Source organism: Mastigoproctus giganteus, chromosome 2 (assembly GCF_048544385.1).
Source record: "Mastigoproctus giganteus isolate SK-2022 chromosome 2, ASM4854438v1, whole genome shotgun sequence".
NCBI lineage: Eukaryota > Metazoa > Arthropoda > Arachnida > Uropygi > Thelyphonidae > Mastigoproctus > Mastigoproctus giganteus.
In genome coordinates, this window is record NC_143576.1 from 140,823,241 (window position 1) to 140,845,337 (window position 22,097).

The 22,097-nt window shown below is 36.5% G+C and overlaps 1 protein-coding gene across 1 annotated transcript in view; it reads right to left on the reverse strand.

Moving 5' to 3' along the window:
- The window catches only part of LOC150089619 (WD repeat-containing protein 11-like), a 334,891-nt gene that overhangs the window by 305,083 nt on the left and 7,711 nt on the right, over positions 1–22,097 (reverse strand). Inside the window, exons 2-3 of the mRNA XM_090390050.1 lie at positions 11,358–11,427; positions 9,456–9,497 (exon numbers count right to left, since the gene is read on the reverse strand). Of these exons, the coding sequence (XP_090246176.1) occupies positions 9,456–9,497; positions 11,358–11,427 (112 nt within the window). The remainder of the gene's footprint in view (positions 1–9,455; positions 9,498–11,357; positions 11,428–22,097) is intronic.

A 22,097-nucleotide genomic window follows, 5' to 3' on the forward strand; every position in this document is an offset into this window, starting at 1 on the left:
GAATATTTGTCAAGGAATATACTAAATCTTGATTCTGCTTTTTTCTTTGCAGAAACTTCATTTTTAACTTTGGCTTTTATGATAACATATTTTTTTATATATGACATTCATTACATCACTAGCATTTGCAGGAAGCAAATACCCTTTGTTTTGTATTGCCTGTATTATAAAACTACTTATTGTAATTGCATTTGCAGAGAATCTATCAACAGAAACAAATCTGCTAACAATTTCTTCTAGGATATCTTATTTCTCTTTAACAAAATATGCTAATAATGTTTGTTTTCACCTATTAGTAGAAGTGTTTTCTTCACTCTCCAAATTCCACTGCCTGCTTACTCAGTCAATTTATCTATTGAGTGCCTCTTTTGTAAATGCTGAATTAACTCCCTTGGGGACCAGCCTTGGCACAATAATGTGGAACCACACTTTTTTACATTGTGCACTTTCTTCATTGGATTTTTTAATAAAATATTGCCAAATAAATTATAATAAAATATTGCCAAACAAATGATTTTGGATCAGACACAGAGGTTTAAAATAATAAGGTAGTAAATATACCTCACAATATGGATGACAGGTGGCAACTGAAAACTGAACTGTGGGCAGCACAGATTTAGTGAGTAACATTATCATGCCTTCTTATTTTGGATGTAGAAAAAATTTAAATTTCGGGATTTCCTAGGATTTTCAAATCCAATAAAACCATTGGGATCCCAGGAAAGAAAATCTAATCCTGCTCCACACGGCAGAGCCAGCAGTCAAATTCCACCCCTCAAGAGGTCTACAGTTAAATGACCATGCTTGGCAGGGTACAGTTGTACAGACTCAAGGTCCAGAGACACCCTACCCCAGCTGGGGTTAGCCTTCTGCCAGGCAGAGAAACCAAACAGGTTCCAACCCAGCAGAAATGCTGGGTCTGCAGATTTTCCCACTTCTTGAACAAAGGATGTAGTCAAGTCCAGTGAATATCAATGTTTGGGTTGAAATTCCAGTCCTCTAGTGTGTCACTTACACTCTTGGTTAAGAAGCACATTGAATCTTCAGCAGAAGATTCAATGTGCTTCTGTGAGATGATTCAATGAGAAGATTCAAGGTGGAATCTTTTGCTACCCTGTTTATATGGGTAGCCAGTGGTTTTTTGAGTCAGTCTGAGCTGATATAAGCACTGGTAAAACAGAAATAAGAGCAGGACTATGTTAAAAGCCAGATGACTATGATGAGTATAATGAACAACTATAAAGGCAAACAGAGTTGGCTAGTAAACTAGAAAGTCTTATAATGGAGAATTTTAACTTTTCAATATCAACTGGAACTTATGGATTGGCCATTCAGAGAATACCAGAACTTTTCTGAATTTATTGGATTACTTTTTTCTATACCTGCATGTTAGAGATGCAACAAGAGAAAACAATATTCTTGATCTGATTACACAGGTCAACAGCAATTTTTCACTGGAAAAAAATGTGGACTGGATTGATCTTTGAATACTGATTCCAAATCAGTTTTCCCCTCTAGCATGCTTAGTTTTTGTGACGAGACTGATTACATGAACACAAAACTAATTACACCACTCACATACCTATTCATTAGACAACCTATTTGAATATAATTATTATTTATTTATTTATTTTTTTTGTGAAACCCAACAACAACAGATATTATGACCTACAGTTCTTTGTACCATGTATGAGTTGATGACTGAGAAGAGAGAAGATACTTGCTGACATCAGACTTGAACATCTATAATTGTAATTTTGAGAAATACATGAAGGAAGGTTGTTCCAGAAAACAGAAGTAAAACATATAAATGAGAAAGAAAAAAAGTTGATTCTATGAGGTTGGATAGTAAATGGACACTAACTGCTTACATGTATTCAGACTGGCTTGGAAGAGATGGGGAATTACAGATACTAATTCAGAAGAACAGCAACCATGGAAGTATGTACAAAAGAGGCATGCTGCAGAAACTGAGCGTCTACAAGACAGAGTAGGAAGACTTCATAAGAGATGGGTCATTAATTAACTGCCATCTTTTGAATGGAATCAAGAAGCTTGAAAGAAGTTTTAGGGATATCATCCTAGACGCTGGAACAGTATTCCAAGGTAGGATAACTATGAGATTTGTAGAATTTGAATTTCTATTTAGAAGAAAAGTAATGCCCAGAAGTGAAAAATAAAACCCAGTTTTTTTTTTAATGCAGAGGAAGCAATATTATGCTAAGAGATATCAAGAGTTCCTAACAGGTTAATCCCTAATAGAGATATATGTTCTTGTCCAGAAATCTCACTGAAGATAAGTAAGCACAGAATAGACTTTTTTCTATGAGAAAAAAAGAGAAGATTGAGTTTTAGAAGGATTGAAGTTAACCATTTTCTTCACCCCATTGGAGAATTATCTGGAGATCAGCATTTAAGAAATTAGTGGTGGATATTCGAGAAGATGAAGCTGTTTATGCAGGGCAAGGTTTCTTGTGAAACTGGAAGACGGAATGCAGTAAGCTATCATCAGCAACAACTATCAATAAGATTTCCTGTCAGTTGAAGGTCATTAATATACAAGAGGAGAAAGAATCCTACCAGTATTAGTGGAGAAGTTAAAAGACAGAATATCTACCATCACCCACAATGAGAAGTCAGAGGAAAAACTGCATAGCCAATTGAAAAAAAAAAAAAAAAACCAGTTCACAACCTATAAGATGGGAACTTGTTTAGTAGACCTTGATATCAAACATGATCAAAAGCCTTACAATTTTCAAGAGCAACTGCTTGAGTTTCACTAAATTTTTCCACCAAATTTGTCCAAAGATGAGTTGTTGTTATTTGGTTTTTAGGAGCATTAGCAACTAAGGCCATATTGCTCCGGGGATATGTGGTGGTCATTCCCTGACCTTTCCGCATCCTCCGTATTTTGGTGGCTCACGGGCTCGAACCCCAGTCTAATCAAGAAGCATGTGCTATGCACTGCTGCTCCTGCCCACCTGGCTATGGAGGCGCCCCTCCAAAGATGAGTAACATAAGCCAGTATATCACTAGTGGATTTACACTGATGGAATCTGCAATGGCAACCTTGAACAGATGGAATGTTTTGGGGTAGTTTAAAAGTTTGTGGTTGATGGGGTTTCTACATTATTTTGGAAAGAGTAAATGCAAGTGCAATGTAGTGATAATTTGAAGGGAGGGATTTGTCACCCTTTTTAGGAACTGGCTTAATGTGAATAAATTTCTAAGCAGAAGGAAAAACACCAGTGGAATAAGAGTGTACAAATACAATGCAGAACATTGCAATACAATGCAGCAAGATCAGTAGGCCAGGTTTTGAGAACAAGTGGAGAAATTCCATCAGTAATCTGGAGCTTTCTTGGCATCAAGATTGTTTAGACTCATTTTAGTTTTTATTTTTGAAAAATGTCTAACCACTTTATTGAAAAACAGCTAACCAAAAAAAGAAAAAAACAGCTAACACAATACACACAAAATCAAAGCCAGTCAGAATTAAGCATAAGCACCTTAAATAGCCATATTTTGCAGGCCAGTACATGACCAATCTGAATAAAGACTTGTTCACATTTTAAAGCTAAAATGAACAGATGAGTTTTTAATAAGTTTTCATTATGTTGCAGACTAGTGACCACTGAGTATGAAAAATAATCAACTAACATTTGAAGAAAGGAAGCAAGTTCTAAAATGATACTGGAAATGTTAAAGAAATTCAGTGTGTCTGGGACCATCAATAGGAAGGACAAAGGCACCAAAACATAACAATAATTCATTTCCATGACAAGTCTGAATAACATTGAATTGATCACAACATGAATAAGCAAAGCTGCAAGAGGAAAGGAACATCAAGCAATGCCAAAAACATCAAAGCCATTAGACATGCATGTGACCAATCACCAAAGAAGTTAACAGGATAGCACTCTCAAAGGCTGCATTTCAGTTATTTGCATATTATGAGAATCTTAAAGGATAAAGATTAACCTTTTCATACTTCAGGTAAGCTTTAGTTGTTATTTGTTTTTAGGAGCATTAGCAACTAAGGCCATATTGCTCCAGGGATATGCAGTGGTCATTCCCTGACCTTTCCGCATCCTCCATATTCGGTGGTCACGGGCTCGAACCCCAGTCTAATCAAGAAGTGTGTGCTACGCACTGCTCCTAGTGCCCATCTGGCTACGGAGGCACCTTAAGCTTTAGTTAAATCTAAGTATATGATGTCAAAATTAGTTTAGGTATCTATTTCCTTTGTGACTACATCATAGCAGCTAATCAGCCTAGATACGCATGATATCAGTGTAACAAATGCATGCTGTGTTTGCACGTAACTACATTCCTGTCAATATGATTTTGCATTACCTCTTGAACTACTGACTACTTTATTTTTAACTGGCATAGAAGTCAAACTTACAGGTCAGTAATTATTCACTTTGTCCTTTTAACCCCATCTGTGAATAGGACACTGTACACTTTCGAACTATAAGAAAATCCCCTGAATCCAAAGATGCACCATTATTATAGAAAAAAGTTTGTTTACCTCTTTGCTTATTTTAATGTAGTTGAATAGATTCTGCCAGCTTCAGACATATTTCCTTTTAATTTCAGCAATTTCTCTTCAAGCTGCCTTTCTGTAACCACAAAATCATTTAACTCCCAGTTAAAATTAGGTTAAACTTCATATTCAATCCTAAAATCTTCTTCACAAATGAATGTTAATGCAAATATTAATTGTTTGTCACTGATGATCCTGTACAGCAGGAGTCCCCAAAGTTTTAGAGAAGCAGGCCACATATGAATTTTTGGAATATTTAGCAGGCCAGAGAAAATTCATAATTATTGAAAACTATATTCGATCATACTAATGCAGAGAAACAAATTTTACACATACCTATATCAACAGATTCAAAGGTAAATCGATAGATATGTAATATAAAATATAACGACAGTTACAGAACAGGCCTCTGTAACAGTCGTTAAAATAAATCTGACAGTTACAGAACAGGCTTCAATTTTTCATTCATAAATACCTATTTCGATCCTAAGTTCAAAAAATTGCTTCAACACGTTACTCCGACTCAACCATAGTGTTTCAGTGTGGTACGACAAATTGCCGTATTCAGTCTCAATTGTTTCAAGAATATTTTTGAACTGCCGATAATTCAGACTAGTCTTGCGAATAAACTTTGCTGTTGATATTACAGTTGACATGACTGAATTTACACCCAAAAATTTTCTGCACAAAGACTGCTGGTAAATTATACAATGAAATTGCATTGGTTTTTTAATATTTTTACTCAAGATATTTACAAAGCTGACCCAGTGAACCCAATTTTAGTACCCAGTGAACCTAATTTTAGTCGTTAAAATAAATCTGACAGTTACAGAACAGGCTTCAATTTTTCATTCATAAATACCTATTTCGATCCTAAGTTCAAAAAATTGCTTCAACACGTTACTCCGACTCAACCATAGTGTTTCAGTGTGGTACGACAAATTGCCGTATTCAGTCTCAATTGTTTCAAGAATATTTTTGAACTGCCGATAATTCAGACTAGTCTTGCGAATAAACTTTGCTGTTGATATTACAGTTGACATGACTGAATTTACACCCAAAAATTTTCTGCACAAAGACTGCTGGTAAATTATACAATGAAATTGCATTGGTTTTTTAATATTTTTACTCAAGATATTTACAAAGCTGACCCAGTGAACCCAATTTTAGTACCAATCATATTTTTAGTGCCATCTGTCATAACCACAGATAGCAAATCCCAATTCAATTTGAGGCAGTCAGTTGCTTCTGACATTCAAAAATATATTTTCACCTGTTGTTGTATCTTTCAAGCTTTTTAATGCAACTAGCTCTTCAGTTACTTCAAAACTTTGATTTATACCTCAGATATAAATTAGTAATTGAGCTGTATGGCTTGTACCTTCACTCTCATCAACTGCTGTTGAAAAATGTGTGAATTCACAAACTTTTTCTACGAGTTGATTTTGAACATAGGCTCCTAAATCTTCAATTCTTCTCTTTACAGTTGATGACGATAAACTTACAGATGCAAAATTCTTTACTTTCTCAGGACATACTTCTTCTGAAATTACCAAACAAATTCATTTTACAAATTCTCCACCCATAAAGGCCCTTCCTTCTTTGGCAATGATTTGGGAGGCTTGAAAACTAGCATGAATAAAAAAGTTCTAATCTTCTGTTGTTGACTTTAGTTTGGGTTAGTTCTTGGAGGTTTTTCTGCTGAAAGGCTCCTTGAAATTTATCATAATTTGAGGCATGTTTTGTGGTGTAGTGACATTTCTCATTATATTCCTTGAACACTGACAAGGCTTCATTGCAAATAAGACAAGTGCAAATATCGTTGATCATGCAAAAAAGTAATTAATTGGCCACTGCTCATTAAAAACCACGACACTTAGCATCAACTTCAACATTATTTTTATGAGGTCACTGGAATAAAAAAAAAAATACTTGTAAATATTAAAGTACACAAGCACTAGATATGTCTTAAAATTTATGAAAAATATTTTAACATAAATTTATTTACAAATTTGAAATAAATTTTAAGGTTTATCACAAAAAAAATTAAAGTAGATTTTTAGCAAATCGTTGATGCATCCCTTTGTATGACAAGAAATGCGATTTTAATTACTACCAAAAATGTAACATCAGATAAAAACAGTATCTACTTACTTAATTAAAAAACATGACACTAACTTGTTCTTTCCATCCAGATTTTCATAAAACTATTTGTTGAGGCGCCAAAGTTAGTTGCACTCGAGAAGCATTCAATCAATACAACACTTCTGTATTTTCTCTTAATGGTATATTAAATGAAACATATATACAAGACACTAAGAAATATTTAACTTAGAATTTAATAAGTGAGCTGCTAACTTAGTACTAAGGAAAAATATTTACAAGATGATGCGCAGAAAATATTCCCCACTACGAAAGGGACAGGTCTATGTGGAGGGGATGCAAGTGTCACCCAAGCCAAGATAAGGGATTGGGAAATCCATAATTGCGGTCTCTAATGACTATTGCTATTTAATGACAGGGTCAAGATTAACGGATTATTTTAACGATGTTTCAAAGAATAGCTTTGAGTGGAAATAATAGAATTAACAAGACTAAGCTGATGACACACAGGCATCAACACTATTAATCAACTGACGAATGTTAAAATAATCTGTAAAATGTGTTTTTCGTAAATTTATTTGTGATCTAATATAATGTAAGCATTTGCTTACTAATACTCCCATTGTAAAAGGAAAATTTTATACCTAGAGTCAAAATCACAGAGATGAGTAGGACAGAAAATTCTGCAAAATAAGTTAAGCAGAGGGGTATTAGTAGAATAGAAAATAGAAGGGGTAAAGGCGTACATCTTAGGTTGAAGGCCAAATATAGTGAAGCTTTTAGATGGACGAAGGGAAAACCAGATATTAAGGTTAACTGTGGTGGGGGGTAGTAAAAAGGAATGCAATTTGGATTTATGAGAGAGGTATTATTAGTATTAGCAATGGCCACATGGTGCAAGGAAGCCTATGGCTTATGCTGCACCAGCCAAAAAAATAAAATAAAATAAAATAATAAAAAATAAAAATAAAATAAAAGATAAATAAAATAAAAAAGAATAAGAATAAGAATAAAAATAATAATAAGAAATTTTTTTAAAAAATTATTAATAGAATTTCCTCAAACTGTCAGTCTCTACCACCCCATGTAGGTAACAACCTATGCATTTCCCTCCTCCCATAGGTAATTATCCTTTGAATTTTCTCAAAATGTCAGCCTCTACCACACATGTAGGTAACTTTTTCCAGTAATTTATAACTCTGGCTAAAATAAAATTTCCTACAGTCATAAATAATTTCAGGTAACAGGGGGAGATTGTTATTTTAAATTTTGACCCCTAGTTCTAGAATCATTTATGACCTTGAAAATTTCATCCTCATTCATTTTACTTATGCCTCTCAGACCTTAAACACCTCAATCAAATCTCCTTTAAGGTGCTTAGTTTCCAAGCTCTGCAACCCACATATTCAAAGTCTTTCCTCATATGGACACCCTTTTGCCAATCTCACCAGGCGAGTTACCCATCTTTAGATCCTTTCAAGGAGCACAATTTCTTTCCTTAGGTGTGGTCTCCATACTTGAACACAGCATTCCAAGTGTGGTCTAACAATAGCCTTATATAATGGTATTATGATGCCTTTATCTCTACTAACAATTATTCGATAAATCATCAATAAGACACCATGGGCCTTCCTTGAAACCAGTCTACAATGCTTGAAGAACTTCACATCTGACCGTATCATAATACCCAAGTCCCTTTCCTCTACTGCCAGCTTTAGTTCAATTCTACCAAGTGTATAAATTACTTTGGGGTTACTGTTCCCCTGATGTAATACCTTACACTTTGCTGAATTAAAGCATAGCTGCCATTTTTCTGAGCATCCCTAAAGTCTATCTACGTCACTCTGAAGAACGGTGTTCTTTAACTACTCTACCAATCTTTACATCATCTGCAAATTTAGACAAGACGCCTCTATCTCTTCACTGATGTCATTTATGAAAATCAAAAACAACAGTGGTTCTAATACTGATCCTTAGGGAACCCCATTTCTTACATCAACCTAATCTGAGGAATAACCATTTATCACAACCCCTCTGCCTCCTGCCCTGAAGCCATCCATCTAAGGATTTTCCCTGTGATTCTAACCTGTTCCAAACTTATAAAGTAGCTGCTCATGTGGGACTGAGTCAAATGCTTTGCTGAAATCCAAATAAACAACGTCAAAATTATTCCTTAAGTCCAGCTCTTGAGTGACCCTGTCAAAATAGCTAACCAGTTAGTTAAACATTTTCCCTTTACAAAACCATGTTGAGTATCCCTCAGAATTCTATTTTTTTCCTAAATTATGAAATTATTTTTACTTATTTTACTCACATTTTACTTATTTTTTTTTATATACTTGAATAATAAATTTATGCTTAATAACCTGTGTGTTACTATACTTAATTTGTTGTTCTTATTCCAAAAACATTACTACTACAGTAACAATATCAGGAAAAAATTTTGTAGAGTACTTTTCATATCCTTTTAATTTTCAATATTTCCTGATAGCAAAGAATGAGTACCGGCACCTATTTTTTTTAAAAATAGGTGCCAGCACTCATTCTGAATATATTTTTCTTTGAATAATAAATTCCCATGTCTTAGGTATATGATGACACTGCATTCGCTAGCATCAATAAATACAGGTATTCAAACTTGTTGTGTCTTTTTTTGATGACCCTGTACTTTATTTCTCTATTTAAAATAATAGAGAAAATCAGGCACAGGACAGTTAACTGTTTCTTAAATAAATGGAAAATAAAAACTGTAACATGCACCAGAAAAGTAAAGTACACCTTTAGAAAAACTAATCAGACTTACCTTAATCACATTATTCTTGTGTTTCTCCAGGGTCTGAAAAATCTAAATTGAAACAAAAACAAAATCTATTATACAAGTATTCATAATAACAAGAAAACTAAATGAATTAAAATTCATAAGAATATTTTTCACAGTAAAAGTCCATTATTACATATTCCTATTGAAAGAAGTAAGTTAAATTAGCATTATTTAATGAAGAATCTATATAATAATATTAAATATAGAAAATTTAAAGTAATAATGCAAGGAGGTTTGTAATTGCATAAAAGACGTGTAAATGCATTAAAGTTTTCAATATAACAAATAAAAGATCAGAGCTCAATGTGACCTAGGGAAGCTAGACCAGACAATGGAACTGTAATAAAATCAAAGGTAAATTAATATCTTTATAATAAAAGCTTATAAATACTCAGAAATAGAGAAAATAAGCAAAGTATACCTTATACTAATACTATATAAAATAGAATGGTTTATAAATGGTTAATACTATATAAAATTGAATGGTTTTCTCGTTTTCGTTAAGGACACAAGTCATTAGAGGATGATCCTCGACCGATCTCTGTTCGAACACCAGAGATTGTCACAAAGGTTAGAAAAATCAGACTGAAGACAGATCAATTTCAACAAGGTTGCTTGCTGAGATGATTGGTAGCAATAAGGAATCTGTACGAGAAATTCTAAAAGAAGATATGGGTAAGAGAAAAAATTGTTCCTGTTTTGTGACAGTGCACCCGCACATTCTGCCATCAACATCAAGCAATTTTTAGCAAAAAAAAAATCAATTCCAGTCATCGAACACTCCCCAATTCACCAGATTTAGCTCCCATAGATTACTTTTTGTTCCCCAAAATGAAAGGAACGCGTTATGGGTCGATCTGCAGTGACCGATCAGCTGAAAGCAGTACCAAAAGTGTTTTCAAAACCTGTATAAAAGATGTAAAACAGTGTGTACATGTCGGAGGTGATTACTTCGAAAATATATAACCTTACTTTGCCATTAGTGTTTTTTTTTTTTTTTTTGTACTAGGATCAGTCTCGTTATTTAATTGGCACACTTTGTATAGTTTTATTTTTTAACTTTCTTTTTTGTACAAATGTATTTTTTGCATGTAACACCAGTATGTATACATCTGTACACAGTGCACTACTGTACTTAATAACGATACCCAAGGACTATTCAATGGTGTTTATAGGCACACTATTAAAAAGCTAGGGTTGTATCTCCATAAGAGACTTCTATAAAAACCTTATTTAGCACATTTTTGCATAATGCCCTGTCTTCAGGAACCAATTAAGCATATGATACAATTACAAGAAGAAAGCTATTGCTGTTAACTTCATCAAAAGACAAAGAGATGACCACATAAAACATATCAACTTGTTGCATAAAGGACTACTGAATTTCATGTTGATCAGGTTACTAATTGATCGGTTACCAAGTTCACAGTGGAAATGGCTGGAACATTGAGAGACTATTTGATATGAAGTAATCACGGGGAGGATGACCCTCCAAGAAAGCTTCAGGGGGGACAATGAAAGGATAACAGCTCTGAGGTGAGAGTTTTGGACCAGACTAACATTTAGGAATGGTACGTAATGAATACTTCTTCCACTGATGGAAAAAGAATAATCCATTAAGCACTTTAAAAGATGAGCAAGAGGTTCAATTATGCACCCAATCCGTTGGTACTGTGCTAAATGATTCAAAATTATGATTGGATGTTCTTCAGTTTTTAGAACAGAAGTTATTTAAATTATTCTGTTTCTATCAATCACCCTTAACAGGAAACTAGTTTTTTTTTTTTTTAATCCCTGTATAAAATTATTATGGCAAAATCTTTAACTAAGAATCAAGTAATATAAAAATGACAATTTTAAAATACACAATTACATGTTACTTACCTTTACATATTTTGTATCTACGATAACCACATGGTTCTGACATCCATATGCAACTAATGATTGCCATCCCCTTTAAGAAATATGATCCATTCAATAATTTGATAAATTTTTTCTTTAGCATTATACAATAAATCACTTTCATGATTAAAACGTACTTGCAATTATAGCAGAAGTAATTTCTTAAAGTAACATCTATGATTTGATGTGTTTATTGAAATATAAATATGAAAACAACAGGATTACCTTTATTTTAGATATAGGAAGCTTCTTTTCCAGCCAACTCTCCTAGTCCAACGTGCTAATAATTCTTTGGGAAGGGGGATATCAATTTTACAAAAGATGTGGGACATCTTCCCCACTGTCAGAACCATAGTGTTCACACCCCTTGGGTCTGAACACTACGGTAATCATGTAAGGGGTCTGAACACTACGGTTCTGACAGTGGGGAAGATGTCCCACATTTTTTGTAAAATTGATATCCTCTTCCCAAAGAATTATTAGCGTGTTGGACTAGAAGAGTTGGCTGGAAAAGAAGCTTCCTATATCTAAAATAAAGGTAATTCCTGTTGTTTTCATAATATAAGAGAATATAGGAATTATCGGGCACTTAATAGCTCTCTATTATCAAATCTATGAAATATAAATGGTAAGCTGCCTGCAAAACTCCATTAACTTAAAATGTGATTATTTTTCGGATTCGCTCTATATATATATATATATATATGAATTTGTGGTCTTAAAAAAAAAATCACTAACTCAGAATTATCAGTTAATGAAGCTACCAAAGAAAATAAAGTACGTGAAATTTATTATCTTAATTTTTATAGCAGCTAATCCCCAGATCCTTCTGAGATCTACTTATACATTGAGAGTTCAATAAAAAATACTTGCACTATTAAATTTTTTAAACTTAATGAGAAATAAATAGAACTGGCAAATTAAAAGCATGAATACACTCAGCAATGCTATAACAATAAGTAATATCTTGTTTGTATATACCTTATGTGTACATGATACCATCAACAACGTGGAAAGTGAAGTATTTTCTTACACTATTCCAACCCTACACGAATGAATCTGTTCTCATTCTCTTACAGACAGTCAAATTTATATTACTGAAAGTTGCCTTACTTCAGCACTTTCAAATAAATAGCATTTTCTAAACTGGAATATAATGCTATTTATTCAAAAGTGTGTCACTGACCTGTTTTAGTGAGCTGCCTTACCAGAAGGTAGGCTTTTAGCAGTGGCAAAGTAGTCCATAAAAATAGCAAATATATGGAAAATACCATGTAGTGACTAAAATTAGTATTATTATTGATATTGGCAACATGATGCAAGGAAGCTAAGCCTATACAGCACCAACAAAAAAAAAAAAAAAAAATCTTTCATTCTCCAATCCAAACCTTCTTTAAATTTATTCAAACTACCCACCTACTCAACCCTAGTTGACAGTTTATTCCAAAAATTGATTACTCTTTGGTTAAATGCTAATTTCCACACATTCTGCAGACATCTTTTCCAATTTAAATTTATGCCCCCTTATGTGTTTCATCTGAAAAATGATGTAAAGATTTCATCAGAATTTATTTTACTTAACCCTTTTAAAGCATTACACACTTCAATTATGTCACTATGTAGATGCCTAGTTTTCACAGACTGTAATTTACAGAATCTCATTCTTTCTTGGTAAGAATACCCTTTTGTGTCCTCTTACTAATCTTGTTGCTCATCTCTACATCCTTTCCAACAGATCTACATCCCTCCTAAAATTACGTTTCCAAATCTGTATTCCAGATATACCTGCCTAACCAATGCCCTTTATAATGACATAAATCACCTACTTGTCTGTGCCAAAGTTCCTGTACATCAGCAGTTCTCAAACTTTTTCTGTCCATGCCTCCCTTGACCTGTAAAATTTTCCTGGCACCTCCCTCGAAGTAGCACATCTATAATTGTGCATTATTTTATTAATTTTAATATGCTCATAGTAACATAAAACATCTTATTTTTAATATGCTCATAGTAACCGGATCCCAAGAATAAGGTCAGGGAACACGATGCATTCTCTTCGTCAAAAATACCCGAAATATTTTCTATAATTATTTACATTAATAATATAGATCAAATAGTAGTAGATATCTAATAGTAAAAAAAAAATCATTCTTAATACATTTTTAATATTTGCATTGGAAATCTTACATAAACTATTACATCGTCCACAATGCCCCCGGTAAATTATGACACCTCTCCAGGGTGTTGCGACGCAGAGTTTGAGAACCAGTGCTATACATCATTGACAGAACCACATGAGCTGTTCTGGCAACTTGTTTGCACTGATGAGAGAATTTAATGTCAGACTGTACAATTACCCCCAGGTCTTTTTCACATCTGGTGAGTATGGGCTTGGCACACCCAGGGTCATATTATATCATATTACAAATTATAATTTCACACTGACATTTGAAAATATCAGTTTTTAGTAATATTAGAATTTTCTGTATTGCTTTCTTATGCTGTTTAGCATGTCTTCCTCAGTATTTAACAATATTATTATAATCAATTATGAAGAATGTTATGTGTTAACTGTTAGATTTCCATATTTAATTATCAAATAAACAAATTTTAAAATGTAAATATAACATGAATAAATTGAGAACAAAATTTAAATTCCATTTTGAAAAATGTAGACTTCTTGCATTTTTCATGCAAGAAGTCTGCATCTATGCAGACTTCTTGCAGCCTACAACTTTCAGCATTTTAGTATTAGTAGTAGCAAATTTGATGAATTTGAAGTGCTGATCAAGACAAGACATCAAAGGAAGATATTGTTGGGATATCAGAGACAGGGTGTCACACAGATATAAACAGTGCAGAATTGGAATTTGGGGAGTACAATGCGTACAGAAAGGATAGACTGGGTAGAAAGGGAGGAGGGGTTATGCTGTTAGTTAAGAAATACAAAATCTAAGTGCATCCAGTTGACATGGGTGGACAGTGCAATGTTGAGTCAGTTTGATGTGACATAAACACTGGGAAAGGGAAAATGAGAGTAAGAGTTGTTATAGGCCTAATGGCTCTGATGAGTACAACAAACAATTATGCAGATAAAGAGTGGGAAAGTAAATCGGAATGTCTTGTAATGGGGGATTTTAACTTTCCAGATATTGACTGGAACTCATGGGTTGGTCACTCGCATGCTAGCAAGACTTTTGTGGATTTATTGAAGGAGTGTTTTCTACAGCGACATGTTTGAGGGGCAACCAGAGGGGCTAATACCCTTGATCTGATTATCAGCAGTGATGACTCATGTATTAGGAATTTGCAGATAAAGGAACCACTAGGTGACAGTGATCACAGTCTACTGATGTGGGATTTACTTAAAGATGTAACTACCATCAAGGGCAAAGGGAAGGGTTTTTGTAAAGGTAACTTAAGTGGTCTCAGGCAGTTTTTAGATTCTATACAGTGGGATCAACTGATGTGAATTCTAAATGGGAAATCTTCAAGGAATTAATCTTGGAAGCTACTAGGCTTTTCGTACCAACTAAGAAATACCGTTCAAGATTTAGGCCTAAATGGATGTCAGATGAACTAATGAGGCTCGTGACAGAGAAGAAAAATGTGTGGTATGCATATAAATTATGCAGGTGACACAGAAGCCTATGGTAGATATAAGCTAGACTGTAATCAAGTCACAAAGGAGGTTAGGGGCAAGTGAATGCTGATTTCGAGAAATCCTTGGCGAAGAATACAAAGAAAAACAACAAAGACTTCTTTACTTATGTAAACTCTAGAAGGCAGGGGTTGAATTAGATTGGTCCACTTGATGTTGGTGGTTAAACTGTTAATAATTCTGCTCAGATAGCTGACAAACAATGAGTATTTTGCATCTACATTCACATATGAGGAATTCTGTAAGGGGAGGACAGAAGTTTACTAAACTAACAGAGAGCTAAGAGATTTTGTGATAACTGAGAGCAAAATGGAGGAGAAATTGATCTGATTATTAAACATACAAAAGGCACCTGGGGCAGATGGAATCTATACAGTTATAATGGAGGTAGCAAGGGAAGTAAGCAAACCCTTAGCCTTAATTATGAGAGCATCCTTAGATTCAGGTCCCCATTGAATGGAGATATGAAATGTATCCCCAATTCACAAAGGGGATTCATCAAAGGGTAACAAATAATTATAGACCTGTTAGTTTTCTGGTCCAGGGAAAATAATGGAGTCACTGGTTAAAGAAGTGATGCAAGATCACCTAGACAAGACTGCAGTAATAGTTCAGACACAGCATGGGTTCATTAAGGGGAAGTCTAGTCTGACCAATTTGATTGGATACTACAATGTGGTAACAAAGGAACTGGATGTTAAAAATAATTTTTATATCGTATACAGTCAGTCCTCGTATAACACGTGTTTACACTACACGAATTTGATCATACACGATTTATAAATAAGGAAATGATATCGTATATAACACGAACCAAATTCGCTTATGCACGATTTGCCTTTGTGTTTACAAGAAATGGCAGTCGAACACAGAATCACCCCAACTGAATGCAACACAATAGTAATGAAGAGAAGATTCTGAAAAAGTATTTGTTTCTTATATCAGTAAAGGGGAAACACCTTTCACCATAATAACATAAAAACCCACACAATTCCAGCTATCGGTATTATCACAAATGCAATTAGATCGAGTTTACTACCCGTTCATAACAGATTCCACTAACAGAAACCCAACTGGAAATTGTTTTTGTTTTATTGTAGTAACCCCCAGAAATGTGCTTTAGTAAAATGTGAGCTAGTGAGGTGTGTCTCTGCCTTTACGGTGTTGTTTATTCAGTTGCTACATGTGCACAGCTTTGTTTATGTGTATCAAATGTGCCTCATTTTGTAATTGTGCTTTATTCCCTAAAAATGAGTAAAATACTTAAAAGGCGTGAAAAGGAAGTGTCCTGGTGAAGACACTACAGGTTCGGAGAGAAAAAGAAAAGCAATATCGATAGACAGAGGTGGACTGAATCAAAAATTCTTACCCAGAAAAATGTAGTGGCCTCATACTATCGTTTATGGCCAAAATGACACTTCTGGCCTCCGGCCCACCAGGGTATCCCCAGTAAGGCTTATGCCAAGTCCACCTCTGTTAGAGAAAAAATATGAAATTGTGAAACACTTTGAGTAAAATTAAAGAACATGTGATATTGCATGTGCTACAGGCCTAAATGAGGCAATGCCAAGAATAAGAAAGAATGCAGAAAAAATAAAAACAACTTTCATAGCAGGAACAACACAAAGTGTAATAAAATCCATTAAATCAAGACACAAAGAATTAAAAGAGATGGAACAGCCGTCATCTGTTTGGATAGAAAATCACACAAAGAAAAAATTTGCTTACAATAGAAGCAAAAGCATTAGCAATATTTTATTACGAATTCGATCATACACAATTTATAAATAGGGAAATGATATCATATATAACACGAACTGAATTTGCTTATACGATAAAGAACTGTAACAAAATATGCAAGTATTTTATTACAATTATTTATTGTGTTTGGTAATGATTTGGTTACAAATGTGTGTTCAATCTTGGGCAGTTGGCACCTAACTCTACTTTTTCCCATAGGGCCTGTTATTTATATTGCATGATTTCGCATTGCACGAGGGTTTCTAGGAACACAACTATCATGCTGCTATACGAGGACTGACTGTACTTGGATTTCAGAAAAGCTTTTGATATTGTTGGATATGGAAGACTGCTGTACAAATTGGAGCGGTATGGCAAGGGCAAGTTGCTGCAATGGATAAAGGGAATGTTGAGTGGGAGACTGCAGAGAGTGGTAATAAATGGACACTTCTCTACGTGGACTAATGTTATTAGTGGAGTCTCAGTGGGTTCGGTGCTGAGCCCATTGTTGATTTGTGTATTTGTTAATGATATCGATGAAGGTATATCAGGCTTAATGTCCAAGTTTGCAGGGTTGTTAATGATAGTAAAGATAGTATGCTACTGCAACAGGATCTAGAAAAGTTGGGTAGATGGACTGAGAAGTGGCAACTGAAGTTGAATATTGACAAATGCAAAGTACTGCATATGGGTAGCAGAAACCCAAGAGAAACATACCAACTGTGTGGCACTACAGTCAGGGAGGTGGAGAATGAAAAATACCCAGGGGTAATTGTGCAGTCGAATATGAAGTTCTCTGGGCAGTGAAGATAGGCCACCAGAGCAAGGTCATGGAGTTTTGTCAATGATATATAGGAATTTTGCTAGCAGAGACAAGTATACCTTTGTATAAGGCAATGGTCGGGCCACACCTTGAGTACTGCGTACAGGTCTGGAGGCCTCATTTTAGGAAGGATGTAGGGTTGCTAGAAAGAGCAAACAAGATTGGTGAGAGGAACAAAGGGGTGGTTCTCTTACCAGGAGAGGTTTAAATTCTGTAAGTTGCAGCATCTGGAGACTAGGCACCTGCGAGGTGATCTGATTGAGGTGTACAAGGCCTTGAATGGTTTGAGCAGGCTCAATGCTGATGGGATACTTCTGATTGCTCAGATTAAGAACCTGAGGGGGCATAGAGATTCAAATTGAAGAAAGACAGTTGGTAGAATAGATGTGCGGAAGTTTGCCTTTAGCCAGCAGGTAGTTGATTGCTGGAACGGACTTCCATCTGTTGTTGTGGAAGTTGATAGCTTAAATAAATTTAAGGCTGAACCAGACAAACATTTCGAGTGACCGGATGGGTGAAATGGGAAGATTGGTCCACTTGGACCAATCTTCCCATTTCACCCATCCGGTCAAAAATTTTGCTTGTTTTTTACCGGCATTATTTGGAAAAAATCATTACGTTACCTAGAAATCGTCACGAAACCCGATGCACATGCGTTGTACTTGTTGCATGCAGTGATACAACAAGTACAATTGAGCAGCGACGTGCTACGTTATATCAGCATAATGTTTAATACGCAAGTGACTGTGCCAAAATCTATAGCCCAGCGTTCAAAGGAATATCACAAAAGAAATAAAGGGAAGTTGGACAGAAATGTGAATCCAGATGAAATTCAACAAGAGTGTTTCATTATGCCTGGGACTTCTCAAACTGCACCCAAAAAAAACTCTAGCTGAAATAATGAAGGAATATCGTGAACAGAAGAAAAGGAAATTAGAAATTCAAACTATTCCAAATCATAATGAAATTCAATCACAGAGTTCTACTATGCCTGATACTTATCAAGATTCTAAAACTCCAGCAGAACAAATGAAGGAATATCGTGCAAGAAAAAAAGCAAAATTAGAAATGGCTAATAATGAGATTCCTGATTACATCCCTATAGTGTCTACACGAGTTGACAAAAGTGTGTAAAGTGTATTTAGTGTCTAACGGCACCAGGGGTTTCCCCCATCTCCGCGTTGCTTTCATTGTGGGTGTACCAGTTCACTGGGAAGGCCAGAGATTCAAAAGTGTATGGATATTGTACATGTGTAGTGTTGTGTTCTGTTGTTCATCTGGCCATTTAGCCACTGGACCCCTACTGAGGCCCAACGTTGCCCACACTTGGCCCCGTGGAGGCAGACCAGGTACACCAGTATTTTTAGTTAAGTACTCTGGCAGGTCCTGCCACCTAATTTCCTGAGATTTCAGTGGCTAGGACCTATATATAAAAAAAAAAAAAAAAAAAGGGCGGGGGATAAACGCTTGAATTTAATTAGGCCGAAAGAGGTTGCAAGTGTGTCGAGTTTGGCATTTAAAATTTTTACGTTGTGTGGGGCATTCGCTTTTCGCTGGCAATATAGATAGAGTAGGGGGGAGAGACGGAAGGCTGGGGGGAAAAGACAGAAGTATGGGGTCAATAGAGAAGGCGACCCCAGGTATATCAGTGGGGCATGCCCTTGCCCCACCAGAGGGAAATGAGGGGGTGGTGGGGTGGGGAGGGGGCAGGAAGTCCTTCCCCTCACCCCACCAGGGATAGGGAGTGAAAGTGGGCTGGGCAAGGGAGCCCTGCCCAGTTCGCCATAGCGGCAATTTGCAGTGCCCTCCAGCAAGTGCAGTCTGTTGATGACTCGTTGGTGGGGTTTGGTCCTTTTCTAGGTGTGTGGTTTCATCCTGGGAGTGACGACATTCTGGCTGGAGCCACTCCCATTAGTTCCTAGGTCGATGCTGTTTCATTTATTCTGCTGCATATTACGCCGTTTGTCCTTAGTATTTTGCGATCCTTTCCTCTGTGTTGATGTTTTATCAGTTTGTCTTTATTTATTATTTGTGGTCATCTAATTGTTGTGGATGGCTATTTCTGTTCGTCGTCTATTGAAGACGTCAAGTGAAAATCGGCTGAGGGCTTTGTATTCATCTTCTGAATCCAGTAGATGGTACTCTTGATTTTTCGGCAAGTATTGAATCTCAGTTATAAGTCTACTTCTGTGTTCTTCGTAGCATTCACAGTCGTGCATAATATGCTGCCAGGTTTCAGGTTCTCCACAGGTGCATGTGGACTCTTCTATTATTCCGAATGCGTTCAGTTTTGCTTTAAATGGGCCGTGGCCCGTCAGGAGGAAGGTTGTATTTAGCCCAGGATAGAACCATGAGGGGGCTTTTGGGTACATTTTTGCGACTATCGGTATGAAGCTTCTTGTAACTTGACCCTTTGGCGACATCTCCCATCTGTGCTGCCAAATCTTCAACATGTGAGCCACTATTCGTTGTTTCTCTACCGTCCGGCTGTTGGTTGGGTCCAAGGTAAAGTCATAGATGGAGGCAGGTATATCCTTGGACAGTAAATACATGAGTCCACATCTAGTCACCTCGAGGTCCAGCGGAAGAGCTCCTGCCAGGACCTGCAGAGCGTGGGTGCTCACCGTTTTGCATGCCCTAGTTATAGTTAGAAGTATGTTTCTTTGGATAGTGTCCAGCAGTCTTCTGTTGACCGCGGTTCCGGCCTTCCTGAACCAGATTGGTGATCCGTAGGTGATCGCTGGGATGAATATTGTTTTATAATACAGGGACAGGGTCTTCCTGTTGAGTCCCCAGTCCCTGCGAGATACTCTTGCTACAAGTGCTGCATAGTTCCTTAGTTTCTCTCTCAAGTAGGTGAGGTGAGGTGTAAAGGACAGGTTTCCATCCAGGATAATACCTAGATACTTTATTTGCTTTGCTAGTTTAATGGTGGATCCCGCTATCTTTATTTGTGGTGGTCGTCTGATGTTTAGAGAGCCTTTTAGTAGTACTGAGTTTGTCTTGGTTGGTGAGATCATTAACATATGTGTTTTTGCCCAATTCTGTAAGGTTTGTAGTGCTTGGTTTGCCTGTGTTTCAAGTCCCGTTCTGGAGTCCGCTTCCACCATTAAAATGAGATCATCAGCAAAGGCCTGACTGGCCACATTTCCCAGGTCCAGAGCCAAGAAGTCATCAAAAACCATGTTCCACATTAGTGGCCCCAGGACAGATCCCTGTGGGCAGCCCCTTCGGACGCTTTTAACAACTCTTCGGAAAGTTGTGACGACCTTGATTTTCCTATCCGACAGATATGCCCGCACACTGTTATACAAGTTTTCTGGGATTGCTGCTTTCCGGAGTCTGCCAAGGACACTGGGCCACCAGATGGTGTCGAAGGCCCCAGCAAAATCCACTGCTATTACCAGAAAATATTTCTTGTTACTTTGGGTTGCCTTGGTTATGAGATTTTGGACTGCTTCAATGGTCGAGAAGCCCGGTTTGAATCCATATTGCCTGGGTGATTCTAGGTTGGCTGGCGGTTTTGTAATGGTTCATGATCCTTTTGTGGAGCAGCCTTTCATAGAGTTTGCTTAGGGTAGAGAGTAGGGCTATGGGGCGATATGAGGCTGGTTGGTCCGGAGGTTTTGTTGGGTTTTTTAAGATAAGTTTTAGGTGTGCAGTCTTCCAACTTGTCGGGAAGTTCCCAGTTTCCAGGCATCGGTTGAGGAGATTAAGTATCAGGTTCGGTATATATTCCACAGCTTTTTTGACCATCTCTGGTTCTATGAGATCCGGGCCGGGACATTTCATGTTGCGCATTTGCAAGGCCGCACCCTGTAATTCATCGACTGTGAAGGGCGGTTCTATTTCTTGGGTTCTATACGTTTGGTTTGCCTGGCATATTACCTTTTGTTGTTCATTAAGGATATCTGGTGGTTCATGGATGATAATACTAAGGATATTGGTAATCGATTCCTCCTACGTTTTGGTCAGGCTTCCATTGGGCATCCTCGTTACAGTGGATGCTTCTCCCCTGGGGAGCTTGTTTGTGGTGATTTTATACACTACGCCCCGGGGTTCTCGTTCCCTGTCTTGGAGACCAGGTTTTCCCAAGAGGCTCGCTTGTTCTTTTTAATTTTTTCTGTATAGGTGTTTCGCACCTCTTTGTATTGTTGCCTTAGTACTGCTACCTCTGTTGGTGGCCATGTTCTCCGTGCTCTTTGGAATTCTTTCCGTTTTGTCTGGACCTGTTTTCTCAATCTTTGCAATTCTGGAGTCCACCAGGGCATGTCCCCGACTGAGGGGGTTTTCCTCTTCATCGCTGTCTCTGCTGCTTCAGTTATGATACTGGTGATTTTCTCTTGGAGTGTATCTGGGTTTTTAATCTCACTGTCCACTGCCTGTCTATCCAGTTCCTCCAGCGTTTTTTGCGCCTTGCTGGTCAGTTGTACTCTGAAGAGTTCCCAGTCTGCCTTTTGGATTGCGAATCTGTTTGCCAATTGTCTGTTTGTAGTTATTT